Source organism: Haliotis rufescens, unplaced genomic scaffold (assembly GCF_023055435.1).
Source record: "Haliotis rufescens isolate VD_foot unplaced genomic scaffold, xgHalRufe1.0.p SCAF_14, whole genome shotgun sequence".
In the NCBI taxonomy this organism is placed as follows: Eukaryota; Metazoa; Mollusca; class Gastropoda; order Lepetellida; family Haliotidae; genus Haliotis; species Haliotis rufescens.
In genome coordinates this window covers 21,467,576-21,485,222 of record NW_025963824.1, presented here as the reverse complement: position 1 = coordinate 21,485,222, position 17,647 = coordinate 21,467,576, and the positions used below count along the sequence as shown (strand labels likewise).

The window sequence follows — 17,647 nt, the reverse complement described above, 5'->3', positions numbered from 1 at the left end:
CTGAACTGTCACACATTGTCTCCATCTAGTTAGGGTGTGTTGGTGGACTGTGCAGCACTGTTCTACCACACATTGTCTCCATCTAGTTAGGGTGTGTTGGTGGACTGTGCAGCACTAAACTGTCACACATTGTCTCCATCTAGTTAGGGTGTGTTGGTGGACTGTGCAGCACTGAACTGTCACACATTGTCTCCATCTAGTTAGGGTGTGTTGGTGGACTGTGCAGCACTGAACTGTCACACATTGTCTCCATCTAGTTAGGGTGTGTTGGTGGACTGTGCAGCACTGTTTTACCACACATTGTCTCCATCTAGTTAGGGTGTGTTGGTGGACTGTGCAGCACTAAACTGTCACACATTGTCTCCATCTAGTTAGGGTGTGTTGGTGGACTGTGCAGCACTGAACTGTCACACATTGTCTCCATCTAGTTAGGGTGTGTTGGTGGACTGTGCAGCACTGAACTGTCACACATTGTCTCCATCTAGTTAGGGTGTGTTGGTGGACTCTGCAGCACTGAACTGTCACACATTGTCTCCCCTTTAGTTAGGGTGTGTTGGTGGACTGTGCAGCACTGTTCTGTCACACATTGTCTCCATCTAGTTAGGGTGTGTTGGTGGACTGTGCAGCACTGTTCTGTCACACATTGTCTCCATCTAGTTAGGGTGTGTTGATGGACTGTGCAGCACTGAACTGTCACACATTGTCTCCATCTAGTTAAGGTGTGTTGGTGGACTGTGCAGCACGGTTCTGTCACACAGTGTCTCCATCTAGTTAGGGTGTGTTGATGGACTGTGCAGCACTAAACTGTCACACATTGTCTCCATCTAGTTAGGGTGTGTTGGTGGACTGTGCAGCACTGAACTGTCACACATTGTCTCCATCTAGTTAGGGTGTGTTGGTGGACTGTGCAGCACTGTTCTACCACACATTGTCTCCATCTAGTTAGGGTGTGTTGGTGGACTGTGCAGCACTGAACTGTCACACATTGTCTCCATCTAGTTAGGGTGTGTTGATGGACTGTGCAGCACTGTTCTACCACACATTGTCTCCATCTTGTTAGGGTGTGTTGATGGACTGTGCAGCACTGAACTGTCACACATTGTCTCCATCTAGTTAGGATGTGTTGGTGGACTGTGCAGCACTGAACTGTCACACATTGTCTCCATCTAGTTAGGGTGTGTTGGTGGACTGTGCAGCACTGAACTGTCACACATTGTCTCCATCTAGTTAGGGTGTGTTGGTGGACTGTGCAGCACTGTTCTGTCACACATTGTCTCCATCTAGTTAGGGTGTGTTGGTGGACTGTGCAGCACTGAACTGTCACACATTGTCTCCATCTAGTTAGGGTGTGTTGGTGGACTGTGCAGCACTGAACTGTCACACAGTGTCTCCATCTAGTTAGGGTGTGTTGGTGGACTGTGCAGCACTGAACTGTCATACATTGTCTCCATCTAGTTAGGGTGTGTTGATGGACTGTGCAGCACTGTTCTGTCACACATTGTCTCCATCTAGTTAGGGTGTGTTGGTGGACTGTGCAGCACTGTTCTGTCACACATTGTCTCCATCTAGTTAGGGTGTGTTGGTGGACTGTGAAGCACTGAACTACCACACATTGTCTCCATCTAGTTAGGGTGTGTTGGTGGACTGTGCAGCACTGAAATGTCACACATTGTCTCCATCTAGTGAGGGTGTGTTGATGGACTTTGCAGCACGGTTCTGTCACACAGTGTCTCCATCTAGTTAGGGTGTGTTGGTCGACCATGCAGCACTGTTCTGTCACATATTGTTTCCATCCAACTACTCTCCGAGACTAACGGTGCTTCACTTCAACTGATTTGCGACCTGCGACCTGCGCGCTGTGCACAGGACCACATGCCACCACGTCAGTTTAGTCACATTACATTCATATTAATTAAGTGGACCCTGCCGTATATGATTAGCTCGGCGTTAGCTAAAGATAGCTATGAACACATAGTGGATAGCACTTTAATCGCATTCGTCAGAAATGCAAGTATCTATGATATCTGCAAAAAGGTAAAATTTGTTTTAAAAAAAAAGGAATAAAATAGAAGAAGAAGAATGATATTTTATCAAAGTGTCACATGTTGTACATTAGCAGATAAATTACATTTTATTCATATTAAAAAACATACAACATCTGGCCAGAGAGGCCTACGAGACAAGCGTGTCACTAAAATAACAATACAAATGCACAACATGTAGTAAAGTAATTGATAAAATATTTAACATTTTAAAACCTCACAAGCTTGCATTAAATAAATAAACTGGTCAAATGGTGGAAGCTGTATAAATAGTGGATCAATGTTCAAAATATATTTCCTATCTTAAATCGGAATACAAGTCACATGTGGTCAAAAAGTGATCTTCATCTTCAACCATATTACTTTTACAGTATTTACAGATACGGTTTTGTAAAGGGACTTTTGAAAATCTACCGGTTTCTATTTCTAACGGCAGAGTGTCACCACGTAGTTTACTTAGGATGCTTCTATGTTTTCTTACTAATGGAGCAGAAACATAACTCTCTACATTAAGTGCAAAGTTTATTTCCATTTATTTGACCTTTATCATTCCAAATTTGGTTAAGCCAGTTTTGCAAATCTAAATTTTCCAACCATAGTTTACAGTTAACAAAATCTGAAGTTGATATATTGCAAATGTCTGCCACCGGTAATTGCCATGAGTTAAAAGCTGTACAGACATTATCATACCAGGATTTTCTAAATTTGGGTGACCATTTACTAATAGAACGAACAATTTTACAGGAATTTTCACGGTGAAGGCGACGTCAAAAGCGTAAGATTTCAATATTTTGTTTACAGCGTGTTGAAGACCAACCCTATTTTGTACAGCATTAATGCAACTAAATTCTTTAGACCCCAAATAGCGGAACCAAAGTCAAAATAGGTTGCACTTAATTTTGAATAAAGTGTGTTAAAAACGTCATATGAAAACCACCCCCTACAACTTTGGACTTACATATTATAAGAGCCCGGCTATCAGATTTAGCAATCTCACTTGCTGTAAACTTTAAATCTAAATTCTCATGAAACCATAATCCAAGATATTTATAGGATATGTACAGTATCATTTCCCATCATAAACACAGAATCTTGTCTTGTCGATTATTGGTTACGCGTTGCCTGCCACTCCGAGGATGGTCTCTGACTGCATTCATCCGTTGCCAACGTTGCCATAAACACCAAATGGTGTTTCTGTGGACGTTAAATTGTCTTGCAACATCACGTTGACTCGATCCTGCTTCAAGCATACCAATGGCTCGCATACGCTCATTTTCGGCTTGGTGAGGTGAGGTGAAATTGGGTTTAACGTCGCGTCCAAGATTATTGCACTTATATAGCGACGTTTTTCGGCTTGGCATTTCGTAATGTCGAACAATTGCCTAATTTTGTTGTTTTTCTGAGTGGTTGTTGTCAGCACGATGCAAAACAATACATATGGAATCCCGTTAACGCACATGTTTTTATACCCATTCTTGGGTAGTGAAATGCATTGAGCTTGTGTAGCAGTTTAGTGAATGTCTTTTACGAGTCAACAAACACATACTACGGGGTTAAGGTCTTTATTGCGATGCAATGAGTGTGATCAAGGATCTAGATATCATACACCCTGAAACACATAATTACACAATAAATAATAAGTAAAACATTATCATTAATGCTATATACATAGCATATGCTTATTACAAGTAAGTATTTACATATATCAGTCATCCATTAAACACAAGATAGACTGAACCTTAAACGATTATACTAGAACATATACAGTAATATACATGATCCACAATACCGACATTCAAGGGAGATAACTCCTTGACTTTCTTTTGACTATAATATATACACAATATATATACATAACGCTTACACATTCTGTATAAACATATACAATACTTTCAGACAGAAATTAATGATATGATCTTACATTAAATGTGGTCATCACAATTAGATTACATTGTAAGTCTTAGACAAATATAAATAACACAATGCATACCCTGTGGGTGATACAAGGGTGTGGATCCCAACTGCCACACGTATGGCAACACGATAGATTATCTGAATAAACAATACATAGACTAAAACACTATTTAACATTAAATATATTGAACAAAGTAATACACACATTTTATTTACAATGATTTGCATGTGTCACATCATAATCTCTACATTACAAAGCTTTTTAAAACACTCTTGAAGTAAAACACTTTCACACATATTTCATTGAAGTGATACATTTTGGTGATAAAGTATGGGTGTTTAGCTTATCTTTAAGCAGATTTAAATATTTAGACATAATCAACATTTATGTTAGATTACATACATTTAGTTTACTTCATATAACACTTTGAACACACTGTATTATTTAAATACAACACAAGATTATAACCATTTAACTCACCTGATTTAATATTATATCTTTATCCTTTGCTGGTCTGAGCAGTTCTGTCAGTTTATGTGCTGAGAGAGTATGCAGTGTAATCAAAGCATGCAGTTTAACAATAGCTGTTAGCTTGGCCAATCAGCAAATGAAGCTTCTGGCCATGGGGCAGTTAGTAGGTAAGACAGGTCAGATACACTTTGTTATAGCTGACTGAAACTGACAACTAGTTATATATAATAAATATACGTAAAAACCTAAAATGAAATTAAAACAAATATATACAAAAACTACATCGGCCACACTTGCATAAAAGTCATTTTTTGCATGAAATTCATGCTTTTCTGTAGCAGTTGCGTTTTTGTGAATTGATTCCATACATGTCCTACAATATTGAATATTTGGGATAACGCTTTCTGGGTAAAGTACAGATTCTCGTGCTTTTTGGTTTGAGTCCCGTCACTGACTGACAAACTTTACTTGTTTGAAATATACACTAAAATATTGGTGTCACAGGAACTTTTGTTGTTGAGTATATAAAAGACAGAAAAAGGAGGAGGGAGGAGGAGGACTAATCACCCTTGTCAGCGACAGCTGTACCTCCAAAAATATCGAATCAAACGTAGGAAACCTTAAAACCCAAGTAATCTCACTAAACTGGCAAATGGCAAAGAATTACGCATAGCTAATGGAGGCTGCGTTCACATAGTGCCGATTATGGCTTCCGTTTGAGATCAGACAGCACTACGACACGAAAAGTGAAAAAGTCGGATTACTATCCTCAATGATCTGGCAGTCGTTGAGTTCGTAACAGTCCCTACGGATCGGGAAAGGTCCAGAGAGATCGGTCAAGCAAACCCGACACTATGATGCATCCCGTAACATTCGGAAAACTCAGTCCATTGTGTCTAGTCGGATTACAATCTAACATAGCTTGTGAGTGTGTTTTTTAATAGATTTATGATTAATTGCGTGTTTTTTGTTTTGTTTGTTGTTGTTTTTAATGGGGATTTTTGTTGTTGTTTTGTTTGGGGTGGGGTGGTGGGGTGGGATGGGTGGGGGGTGGGGTGTCTGTGGGGGGGGGGGGGGGGGGGGGGGTTGTAAATGCGGCCGAGTAGGACTCTTTTGATTAGATAAATGCCCAGTGCTTTTTATAGGTTTGTGAGTTATTTAAGGAGTTTAGTAGGGTTGCTAGTATCATTTGGTTGTTTAGTGTGGATTTTAGTGTTGTTGGTATTACTGTTCGGGAGTTTCTACTTGGTTGCAATGTGGACATTCACCGGTTTGATGTTGTTGTTTTTTCATTTGGTAAAGGGTGTGAGTTTAGTTTAGCCTGTTTGCAATTTGGTTATTGCCCTGTCGATGTTGGGTTTCTAGTGTAGCAGGAGTTTTAGTTTGCAGTTTGATATCTGATAGTTGTTTTACCACTTTTGGAAGATCATTTCCTTACTGCAATGATATGGCACGCATTGTCTCCATCTAAATAGGGTGTGTTGGTGGACGGTGCCCCACTGATCTGTCACACCATGGGTTTACTCAACACTGAGCTCAATGTTCCTACATCGGCTTATTCGTTTGTTAGCTTGAACATGCTAAACACAACAACCATGTATATTTTATTAGATTATGACATAAACACTGAGGTATCTTGAAATATATGTCACATTCACATTTATTAATGATTAATGTATCCAAATGAAGTTTAGAAAGGCGTATAAACATACCGCTCGGCGTTAGTTAAGGAAAGCTATGAGCACTTAGTGGATAGTAATTTACTCCGCATTCGGCAATACAACAACGTTGGCATGTAATTAATCGAGGGGCCGCTTCAGAAACAATAAATTGAATGATAGTTCAAACAGGGATGTGATGACAATTTGGTGTACCCTGGATCGTCTAGGTCGTCTAGCTCGACTGGGTGGCACAGGGTGTCGGTTTAGTCATTCAATAAACGTTATGGTAGAAACGAGAACATTTCCAAATTTGTCGTATCAGTGACAAAAAATATGTCTGGTGCAATTCCCTATTTTGACTTTTACCATATGTCCCCGTGTTTTCTTCAACGAATGACCTGCCTTTGCACTGATTTACCCACCTGAGTTAGAAATATGAGACCAGTTGAACAGCCTTATCATACTTCCATGTCAGAATGATGAGATCCGATTGGTCCACGTGATCTTTCTAAAATACTATGTATCCCGCTTTGGTGGGAATTACATTTCTCAGTGGGAGAATAAATCCCTTATACCCCGCCACGAACAAGACAGACTGCAAGTGGATTTCTGAGAGGTAGAATAAAAACCTTATATCCCGCTTCGAAGCAAGACGCCGCACGCTTTTTTCCCGAGTCAATGAAAGTCACGTTACAAAACACAGGTTAACCTCAGCTCAATAGAACAGCTGTTTTCCGTCAATTTTGAATTTGTTATAATATTCTTTTACAATGTCGTATTAAAACATGTCGTATGATAAATGCGTTGTAGCAGGATCACTCGGGGTACATGCGGTTTATGCGTCCCTCGTTAGGTTTTATACGGGACATATTTGGATCTATGCATAAAGATTCAGAGTGACGAAAACTATACACAAGACTGTATGAAAAGAGGGATGACTTCAACTTTCCAATAATCATCTTTCCTTTATGTCGAACAATATTCCTGCAGCTCCAGCCTTTGGTGTCTACAGTTCAGGTTCGAAGTACAATCGAGCATGCTGTTTCTACGATTCTTGTTCAAAAGTTGTTTGATGAAGGTTACAACAGTCAAGGCATATGTAAAGCTTTCACATGTTTTATGGTCGACATGTGGAGGGCATTTCCAAGTTGACCCATCAGTGGCCAAAATGGTGCCCGATGCAATTCCTTATTATACCTTGTACCATGTGTTCCAGTGTTGTTGTTTTAAGTGAACAATTGATTTACCTTTGCATGTGTTTGTGAAAGATGCCACCGATGGGGAAGGATACGATCCCCTTTTCGCGAACGCCTGGTATCATCTCTGTTTGATAGAGATCAATAAACACATGCCAATGATATAGTCGGAATCATACAATGGACTTCGCTTGCAGAATAATTCTTATGGCTATGGGGAGGGTTTTGTCACTTCTATTTTGGATGGTTGTCAGATTTCTTGTTAGTAGTCTTGACAAGCATTTGGTGGCACACTTTCTGTACCCTGCAATATACATGTATATCTCATATGGATTTTTATAAAGCTTAGAAATCCAGAATAACGCTGGAAATGATTGATTGTCAGATGTTACAGAACATCCTCCAGCAGTAGAAATAATTCATATTTGTCACATAATTACTTGTCAGACAATGACTGGCAATTGCATGTTGGAATAGTATACCCCATCAATGTCAAGTTGCTTGTGTAGACAGATCACAGAGTGATCTCTACAAATAAACGTGGTCTTGTTTGATGCTTTGTCCGTTGAAACAGTGACAAGTTTCTCACGCAATTCAGTAAGACGTGTAAGGACTGAACTTTGTACACCACAGTGGCCTTTTCTACAGATAGGAATTTGTGTTTGTGTTAAGCATCCGGTCTTCAGCCTGACCACCACACGAGTCATAATTATCTTGAAAATGTAATGTATGTTTGTAGAAGATGGGCTCAGCAGATACCCGACATCTTAAAGTTTGACCTAGACTGACCTTTACACTTCGACCATGCTCTTAAACTCTCAAAATGCATTTCCTTGCACACTGTAAACATCACCTCTGAAACTGTCCGACAGAGAAAGCTGAACTTGTGCACGTGTTTCTTCATTTGTTGACACTGTCTTTTGTGTAAATCTATAGAATCGAGTTTTCGTTTCAAGTCCTCAGTATATATCCTGGTCAGCTACGGTCGAACTATGTTTAAAGTGATACGAGATTGTTCATGAAAACCTAGTCGCTAGATCAGAACAAGGGTGCCATCTGTCTTCCCGTCCACTGTTCGGCTGACGCTTACACGTTGATGTCACAAGGTAAAGGCTGTCAAACAATGGGGGCACCTCTACTCGGGTGATGTTTACACACAAGTAGCTCCGCTTTACCTGGGCCATGTCCCACAAACAGATCTTGGCGCTGTCATGATCGTGACTTCCATCCTTTAACATACACTCTTCAAAAAAAGAAACGCACAGCTAGATTTTTAGTAAATTCATTGTACCTAATAAAGTCGATATATTAATTTAATATCATAGATACAAATGGAGCTCGAAAGTCACATGTTGTCGTTGTACAAGGCACTGAAAACTTTTCATTGTCATGTCACAAGGCCACAAGGTTGCGCTGAACTCAGTATCTCGTGTGACAGCAGCAATCACGGCTCTGCACCTACCCGGCACTGACTGGATAGGTGTACGAATTCTGTCCTGTCGAATTCTGCGCCATTCTGCTTGTAACGCGTTGGCCAGTTGTGGGAGGGACTGTGGCGTGTTCTGACGTTGACGTACACGTCGATCGATTTCTTTCCAGAGGTGTTCAATTGGGTTGATGTCTGGAGATCTCGACAGCCAGGGCAAGACGTTGATGTTGGCATTATGAATGTAGTCTACCATGACACGAGCTGTGTGCGGTGGGGCGTTGTCCTGTTGAAACAACTCCCTCTGGAAGTCAATAATTGGAAGAAGAATTTGATTCATGTAGTGATATGCTGTCAAATTTCCCTGAACCACAACCAAGTCAGATCTCATGATACTACTGCCACCGAATTTATCGAATTCATGTACACAATGTGGGGCAAAACGCTCATTTCGACGATGATAAACACGTTGTCTTCCATCTCGCCGGTGAAGCAGAAACCGTGATTCATAGCGAAACCACACTCATCTCCAGTTTCTCAAATTCCAAAGCTGTCAGGTATGGCACCAACGCAAGAGTCGGTGTCCATGGATCTGTTGCAAAACAGGGATGGTAACTGGTCTTCTTGCTCGGATTCCAGCCTCGCGCATCTTCCCGAGGCAAGTGAGTTAACTGACTATAAAAGTCCAGTTTCCACCCTTGCCGAACTATTATGGAGTTACATTTTGGCTGGACTAATGAGTCTATGCATAGTCCAATCAAAATCGCGCACCGAAATCGAAATCCGATCCGTAAACTGTCGTGCAGATTTCGACCGACTGCAGTATTTGCAAAGCATGTGCACCGCCACCTCGTTGTCAACAGATATAATTCCAAATCTTTTCATGTTTTTTAATCAAGGTGCTCATGTGATTTGATGCATTTCGGGATGTAAGACCCGTTTTATCACAATATAGATCTTGATAATCGATCAGATCGTCCTGACTGGGCGCCACCATTTTGTGTGAAGCAAACGCAAGTGATACGAGAGTTGGAATCTGATTGGTCCATAGGATAGGCGTTAGAAGGGACATAACTGGAAATAGCCACTGGTGGCGCTACGATCGAGCCCAGTAATTCCAGCCTAGTTCGGCAAGGGTGGAAACTGGACTTTTAAGTCAGTTAACTCTCTTGCCTCGGGAAGATGAGCCTCGCGAGGATGGTTCCTGACAGTCTGGTCCGATATCCTCCTCAAACCGGGGATGCATCCTGCAGTCTCTGTAGCTGTGACATTGCGTTGTCGTAGGTGGAACAGTCGAATGTAGCGATCTTGTGCAGGGGTAGTAACTCTTGGTCGGCCGGTTCTCAGATGGTCTGCAGTGGAATTGAACAGTGTGTATCGGTCCCAAAGGCGGCAAATAGTGCTCTGGTGGACGTTGGAGTGGCGTGCAACAGAAGACTGCGATTACCCTCTTTGGATACGTCCTGTGGCGATGTTCTGATCTGCAGCACTGAGTCTCGGCATTTTCGAACTTGAAAAATGTTGACAATTGAATGACAAATTATTGGCTTATGCTTGCCTTTTTATTGCCACTACCACGAGTTACGAATGCAATAACTTGCACATGCATTTTGCTTTACTGTTTTAATCCATGACATTTTTTAACAAGTGTGAAAACAATGCTGTTTAGGACATTTCAAATCGAATATGGCTGTGTTTTGACGCACCTACAGTATGCCCGGTGGAGTTCCAGCACCAACAGGGAGGAGAGAGTAGTGTCCTATGAGAACGGAGGTGGGTGAGAAGAAATGGGGTTTAACAACAAAGTAACAGCCAACATTTCTGATCAGCACATTTTATTGACAATATTTTAATATCAGTTTAGTAGAAGAATAAACGAAACTATATAGACAAAAGTTTAAATGACTTTAGACTTTCATGTTGGCAGTGGATTTTTTCATTCATTTTGATAAAAAAAAACTTAAATATTGTCATGCAATCCCCTCTTGGGCAGTCTCCCCACCAGTAACTGTTTTCATTGGCATTCCAGAAGTTAGAGAGTAAATAAGAAAATGTATAACTCTATGGATAATAACTTGTAAATGGTGTAAGAATCTGCATGGAACCATCACTAATGCAATAAACAAGAAGTATCTTATCCCCACCACTGATAAGTTAATGTTGTTGCTGTCTGTACTGTGCTGATGTTGCAACTGCACCAGGTGTCCAACACTGTCAACAACAAACATTAATAGTTATCAACTGATGATGTTGACTGGTTGCAAATCATTAATTCAGTTTTAAAACCCAAATATGAACACACTTTGAAAGTTAGACTAATCTTGGAAAATGTAATAACTGATCAATGCTGGTCTGGGTTGTTTTATACGAGGGCTGGCTGAAAAGTTCTAAGCCTAACTGTGAAAGACCCGTACCAAGTCGATGGTTTTCATTTATTTCTCCACATAGTCCCCTTCCAGGTTAAACACTTTTGCCAGCGATGCTGCAAGGCCTGGATGCTGGTCAAGAGGAAATGTTTTTCAGCCACCCTAAAAGAGTCATTCACAGCGGAAATGACATCATCATTACTAGGAAAATGGCGACCGGCTAGTTCCTTTTTCATTTTGGGAAACAGGTGGAAGTCTGACGGGGCCAAATCGGGTGAATAAGGGGTATGGTCAATGAGTGAAGCCACAATCATGGATCACTGACATGGCAACCACCGATTTGTGAACAGGAGCATTGTCTTGGTGGAACAGGGCTCCTTTAGTGAGCATTCCCCGTCACTTAGCTTTGATAGCTTCACGCAACTGTCTCACTAGGTCAGCATAATATCTTCCATTGATAGTCTGGCCTTTTTCAAGATAGTCAATCGGCACAATATCATTGGAATCCCAAAAGACTGAAGCCATCACCTTTCCAGCAGAAGGAACCGACTTGGCTTTTTGGAGGGCTGGTGATTCCGGATGCTTCCATTGTTTAGACTGAATTTTGGTTTCTGGTTGAAAGTGAAGAATCCAGGTCTCATCCATGGTTACAAATCGGAACAAAAAATCATCGGGATCTGCTTCAAAACGGCATAAATTGTCACGGGACATCAGGAATCTGACACGTTTCTGATCCGCTGTCAAGAGCTTTGGCACCCAACTTGCAGAAACTTTTGTCATTCCCAACTCGTTGGTGATAATGTGCTCAACCCTCTCATGAGAGATGCCCACAACACTGGCAATATGTCGAGTGGTCAATCGTCGATCAGCCATCACCATGTCATGCACCCGGGTAATGTTTTCCGGAATGGTTGCTGTTGAAGGCCTTCCTCGACGCGGGTCATCATCAAAGCTCTCTCTGCCACGCTTGAATTCCGCAGCCCACTTCTTTACAGCGGAAAAGGAAAGGGCATCATCCCCTAAAGTGGAGTTAGCCCTTTTAGTTGCAGGTACTTGATGACTGCCCTATAGCCAGTTTTGTCCATTTCTGGTGATTTCAATGGGTAGGTTCACAAGATGGTCTGGTACAAAGACAATAATAACACTAGAGTTGCGGTTCTTATGTCTATGATTCATTAAATGATTGTACTTGTTGGTGGCAAAAGTTTGTTTCAATCCGATTGAGATATCCCACTTAGGATTAGAACTTTTCAGCCAGCCCTCGTATTTAACATTTCAAAAGAGATCCAAAACATAGGACACATGTAAACATGTGGTAGATAAACATTATCTGAATAACTGTTTTCAGGTTCCAGGGTATTCCCCTCCCAGAAACATCAGAGCTTTCACATTTACAGATCATGTTTGCTGTAATGTGACTAATCATGCTAATAACAACAAGGACGCTTGGACAATTGACAAAGAGGCTCTTATCAAATCAATACACAAGCTATATGTATTTCTGGGACTAAATGTTCAGGACCCATAAACAGTACAGATTCAATAGTCTAGATGGAGTGTGGAGATTAGCATGCTTAACATGGCAAATATGTATAATATAATAGCACATCATTACTGAACATGCTCAATAACAGATAAATTGGAAAACACAAAAAGTTTAACATGGTTAATACAAATATGGACATGATACTCATAAAAAATGTATTCTCCATGTGTGTATGCCATGTGTATATGCCGTGTGTATGCAGTGAAAAGTCCAAAAGGATTGCAGCACACACACACCTCGTGTTACAAATATGGATGATCCAGGTGAACTAAAGTATGATTGGAAATGCTATAAAAATGCTTTTCTGGCATCATTAATTAAATACAAATCATAGGGCTATGAAAATAGCATATATCAAAGTAACACAAATTGACCTAATCTAGCCTAACTAAATGACACTGTGATTACCCTTAAAATGTACTTTTACAGGTAAAATGATGATAAACTTAGAAAATATTCGAGTGTTGTCATGTACATGTATGAGACGGCCATGAACCTGAGGTAATTTACCTAACACCTGTCCTGGGGTGATGACCTCACACGGCCCTGTGCATTCTTACAGGTCACCTGAATTCGGGGTCTCAAAATATTTCTGTTGTTGAACTTAATGGACATGTGCGTTGATAAAATAGCAATTAAGGATATGTACTGGATTATATTTCTTTGGAAAAATGATGAAATAGTTTAAAGCTATGAAACAGGATGAGTATTGGAAGATTGCGGTTTGGGAATCAAGAAGTATTTGTTGTTCTACAGATGATTTCTTGAGGTAGCATCTATCTCCCCTGATGACGAATATGAACAATTCTAACCATGTTAACATCCAAAGGTATGATTACTGGTTCAACAAGGCTGATATCTAGCAAAGACTGAGTTTGACATGTGTGAGTTGGAATGTTGTTTAAGGTCTTGCCACAAACCCTTTACAGTTAGACAAGATAGGCACAATAGGTTTGAGCTCACAATGCCTGACTGGTGTACATAAGACAGCGTGACTGTGTTGCGCCGCTTTACTGGTTGCTTATTTAGCCAAATTTTCTCCATAAGTTGAACTTTCGTTTCAGATGGTCTGAAGTTGACAATGACATATATTCCTGCATGCTTGCCTCATGGTTTGGGCAATACTATCTTATTCCCAGACGTTATATTAAATGCCACTTGGGTTGTTTAAAATCGGCAATAGCTGATGTTCCAACCAGTCAAAGAACACATCACCTAATATAATTTCCTTATGAAAATCACCAGTTTTCTTTTTGGCCTCGAAAACTAGCACACATCTATCAATACGCCCCGGATCACGGGTTGCGGCATGTAAAACAATGACATGATTACCTTAACCTGATGGTACCATGGGGGCTTTTTGTCCTTCTGCCGATAGCCACATGTAGTCAGTGGAATGATTCATCAAAGTAAATGATCTGGAAGCCCTGACTGCGATGAATGGTGCTGAGATAATGTGACCTCATCGACAAAAAGGAATATTTTCCCCTGAAAATTGCCCGGTCATCGGACGCTCAGTGTATCGAAATTGGCAATATTTAGTGCAGTCCGGGAAACATTAATTGTATCTTTAATTTCCTCCCAAATTTTACAAGTCAGGGGTACCTTCTGCTCATAAAGTTTTTACACTATATCCTTTTACGTCCCGGTTTCGTTTTTGAGACCGCCCTTAAACCTTTTTGTTTTATTTATCAATCCATAGACTTGATGGTATGAATTGAAAAAACCCTAGGCTTGGGCAGTTCTGACCTATCTAAACTTATAAATGGTTACCCTCTATCTCTCTAAAAAGTGAAAGAACTTTCCCTATACAGATTCCATGTCGTGTACCATGGCTATGGCTATGCAAGTTTCCCAATACAGATTCCATGTCGTGTACCATGGCTATGGCTATGCAAGTTTCCCAATACAGATTCCATGTCGTGTACCATGGCTATGGCTATGCAAGTTTCCCAATACAGATTCCATGTCGTGTACCATGGCTATGGCTATGCAAGTTTCCCAATACAGATTCCATGTCGTGTACCATGGCTATGGCTATGCAAGTGTAAACATGGTAAAGTAACATACATCATGGGAGCAGTGCTGACAAAACAAACACAGCATCATTTTTTTTTATTTAAGAAGATGCACATGTAGAATTTTCTCCATATGATTTCTTTTGTGTAGACTAGATGTTTTATGAAGACTACATTGTTATCATTATAACGGAGTCACGTGCGCATATTTCTATAGTCTGTTTGAGACTACCATCATTGCGCTTAGAATAAATGTGAACTTATTGTTTTCGTTCGAATTTTTCCTTTAAACTTGTCGATAGGACTCCTTTTGATTGAAATACTTCCAACCACAGGAAAGTCGATCGATAGTTACTTGATATTACAATAGCAACAGTCTGTGACAAACTTACGGACAAAAAGCATTTTTCTAGCATTTCCGACAGTATTTTAAGATTTATAATCATATCACAACAAACCACAGTTCACAACAGCCATTACAAGAAGCGCGTGGAGCAAACTACTCAATCTGCTGTCAGTGATGACTCCTCCTCACTCCCCACCATGAACACACCTTTGTCACTGTCATCAGGATTATGCAACTGTTGGTGGTTAGTTAGCAGGTGTGACTTCACCTGTGATGACTGACTGAATGTTTTACCACACACCTCACACCTGAAGGGCTTCTCACCAGTGTGTGTGCGCAGGTGTATGCGCAGGTTGTTCTTGAGGCTGCACACCTTGCTGCAGTACTGGCACTTGAACCCTGTTTGTTCAGTATGCATGGCCTTCACATGCTTCTTCAAGTAATCCAGCTTAGTGAACAGCTTATCACAGATTTCACATATAGCCACTTTCTCCCCGGCATGCCACCTCAAATGGAGATCCAGTCTCTCTGTGGAGAGAAATCGTTTGTCACATTTGTCACAAGTATAGACTTCACATGATGCATGTACTTTCATATGCTTCTCTAGGTTTTCTGAGCGTGTATACATTTTGTCACATAAACCACACTTGAATGGTTTCTCTGTTGTGTGAGTCATCATGTGACGTTTGAGGTGGCCTGAGTGGGTAAAGCATTTCCCACACAAATCACATTTGTCCGGACGCTCACCCGTGTGTGTTTTGCGGTGGTTTTGTAGACTCTTAGACTCAGAAAACCTCTTGTTACATACATCACAGGAGAAAGGTTTCTCACCAGTGTGAGAACGCATGTGTGTTGTGAGATGCTGTGAGCGAGAAAATGTTTTATTACACACCACACACAAGTATGGCTTCTCATTGGTATGAACACGCATGTGAATCTTCAAATTGTCACTTCTGTTGAACACCTTCTCGCATATGTCACAAATATAAGATTTCTTTTTCTTCACTTTGATGCCAGCCTTACCTTTGACCTGCCCGTCACTACACACATCTTGGGTGACCATGGTAACATTATCTGTGAAGGAACCATGGTTGTAGCTGTTCTGTATAAAACCCACTTGTAAAGTGGTTGAGAGGTCCTCATTACAGTCTGTGCCTAACTCAGTATCAACTGTTTCTTGTTCTCCATCATCAAGCCTATCTTTAGTGATGAAGCCTTCCCAAAGACGCTCTCTGCGTTCGGTTATTTGATTGAAATCTGACTGAGCTTGTCTATGTTTGCAGTCATCTGAAGACACGTCTGGGGAGACGCCCAACCCCGGATCACAAGTCATTGATAAGTCTGATTCCATAGTCTCAGGTAAGTATCTGTGATGTCTCTAGGCACAAATAGTACTTTCTCTCATTCAACTCTTGAACGTGTGTACTAGCTTTGACAGAATCGAGTACGGAGTAGAGGTCGTTCACAAAAACAAAACTGTATCGAAACCAAGTGTCCTCAGTTTATGCAATACTCTGCTATGTAGATCATGGTTTAGATGTACCTAAACCACACGTATGGCATACTGTATGGCATGTTGTGTACACTGCTAAGCCTACGAATCCTGAATAAAATAGTAGTGTGATGATCAAGAACAACTAAGCCGATCTATCCTCGAACATGGTGTCTGTAAATATACATTACGTAGGTAAGATCATCATTTGTTCAGGTCCACTTTGCCAACAGGACGACAGACGCATCTGCCATCCGAATATGTGCATTGTGTTGAATATATCGCCGTATTGTTGTGGTACATTCAATGTTCCTACAAGTATGCGAGTCCATTTCCTCTGATGGACGCCATACTGTTTTCAAGGTTTGTATGAAAGCTGGCATGTGGCAAGAACGAAATCGGAATCGTCCCTAAGGAGGGTTACAATGATAATATAATTGAAAGAGATTACCCGACGATACATTAACAATATAAAAAATAACAAAAACATTGTGTGTGTTTATGTGTGTGTGAAAATACAGAAATTCATAGCTGCACACATACAAATAATCTTTTTTAGGATCATGTATTCTTTGAGGCCTCATAAAAATAAATATTTTAATTTGGGTACAGTGACAAATTCCCATGATGCATGATATCTTACTGTAACAAGTCATCAGGAGAGGACATATCCCCTGAGTCAGGTGCAATTCAAAACTGGAGTTTGTTACTTATATCCCAGTTTTGGTTCATTTCCATTAAATATTTCTTCAGTTCAAGAAAGAAAAATATAATACTGTTCAGTATTTTTCAAAATTCCAAATAATCAAGACACAATTTCACCACAGGACTGATGTGTATAGCAAGTTGCATCTAGAAATATTGGACAATTGTGGAGTTCTGCTCTGGAAACAGGTACTTCCATCATTTTCAGTATAAGTCAAACTTGTCGTCGTAAAAAATATCTCAAATCATCAAAAGGCACCAGTTCACCAATGGACTGATCTGTAAAGAAGATTTCAACAAGAAATACTCAACCGTTTAGGACTTCTGCTCCAGAAATGGAAAGGGGATGGTGGACAGACAGGCGGACGGACGGACATGCTGATCGCTATATCAGGATAACATATCAAGCTAATTAAGACAGATGAAGTTTTGATCTGAATGCTAATTTACAATCTAAGTGTGG

At 40.6% G+C, this 17,647-nt stretch overlaps 1 protein-coding gene across 1 annotated transcript; it reads right to left on the bottom strand.

Moving 5' to 3' along the window:
- Window positions 1-12,233: 12,233 nt before the first annotated feature.
- Window positions 12,234-16,859, bottom strand: LOC124116683 (zinc finger protein 225-like). Its single transcript, XM_046478123.2, has 2 exons — window positions 16,011-16,859; window positions 12,234-15,515 (listed from the first exon to the last, which is right to left on the bottom strand). The coding sequence occupies exons 1-2, from the start codon at window positions 16,336-16,338 to the stop codon at window positions 15,145-15,147; spliced, it is 699 nt and encodes a 232-aa protein (XP_046334079.2). The 5' UTR covers window positions 16,339-16,859; the 3' UTR covers window positions 12,234-15,144.
- Window positions 16,860-17,647: the final 788 nt, after the last annotated feature.

What these genes read in the sequence shown, in the direction of transcription:
- LOC124116683 (XM_046478123.2), bottom strand. Translation starts at nt 16,338, where the DNA reads ATGGAATCAGACTTATCAATGACTTGTGATCCGGGGTTGGGCGTCTCC. An exon ending in TAGTGACGGGCAGGTCAAAG is followed by an intron (nt 15,516 to 16,010) that starts GTAAGGCTGGCA and finishes TTCTCTCCACAG; the next exon opens with AGAGACTGGATCTCCATTTG.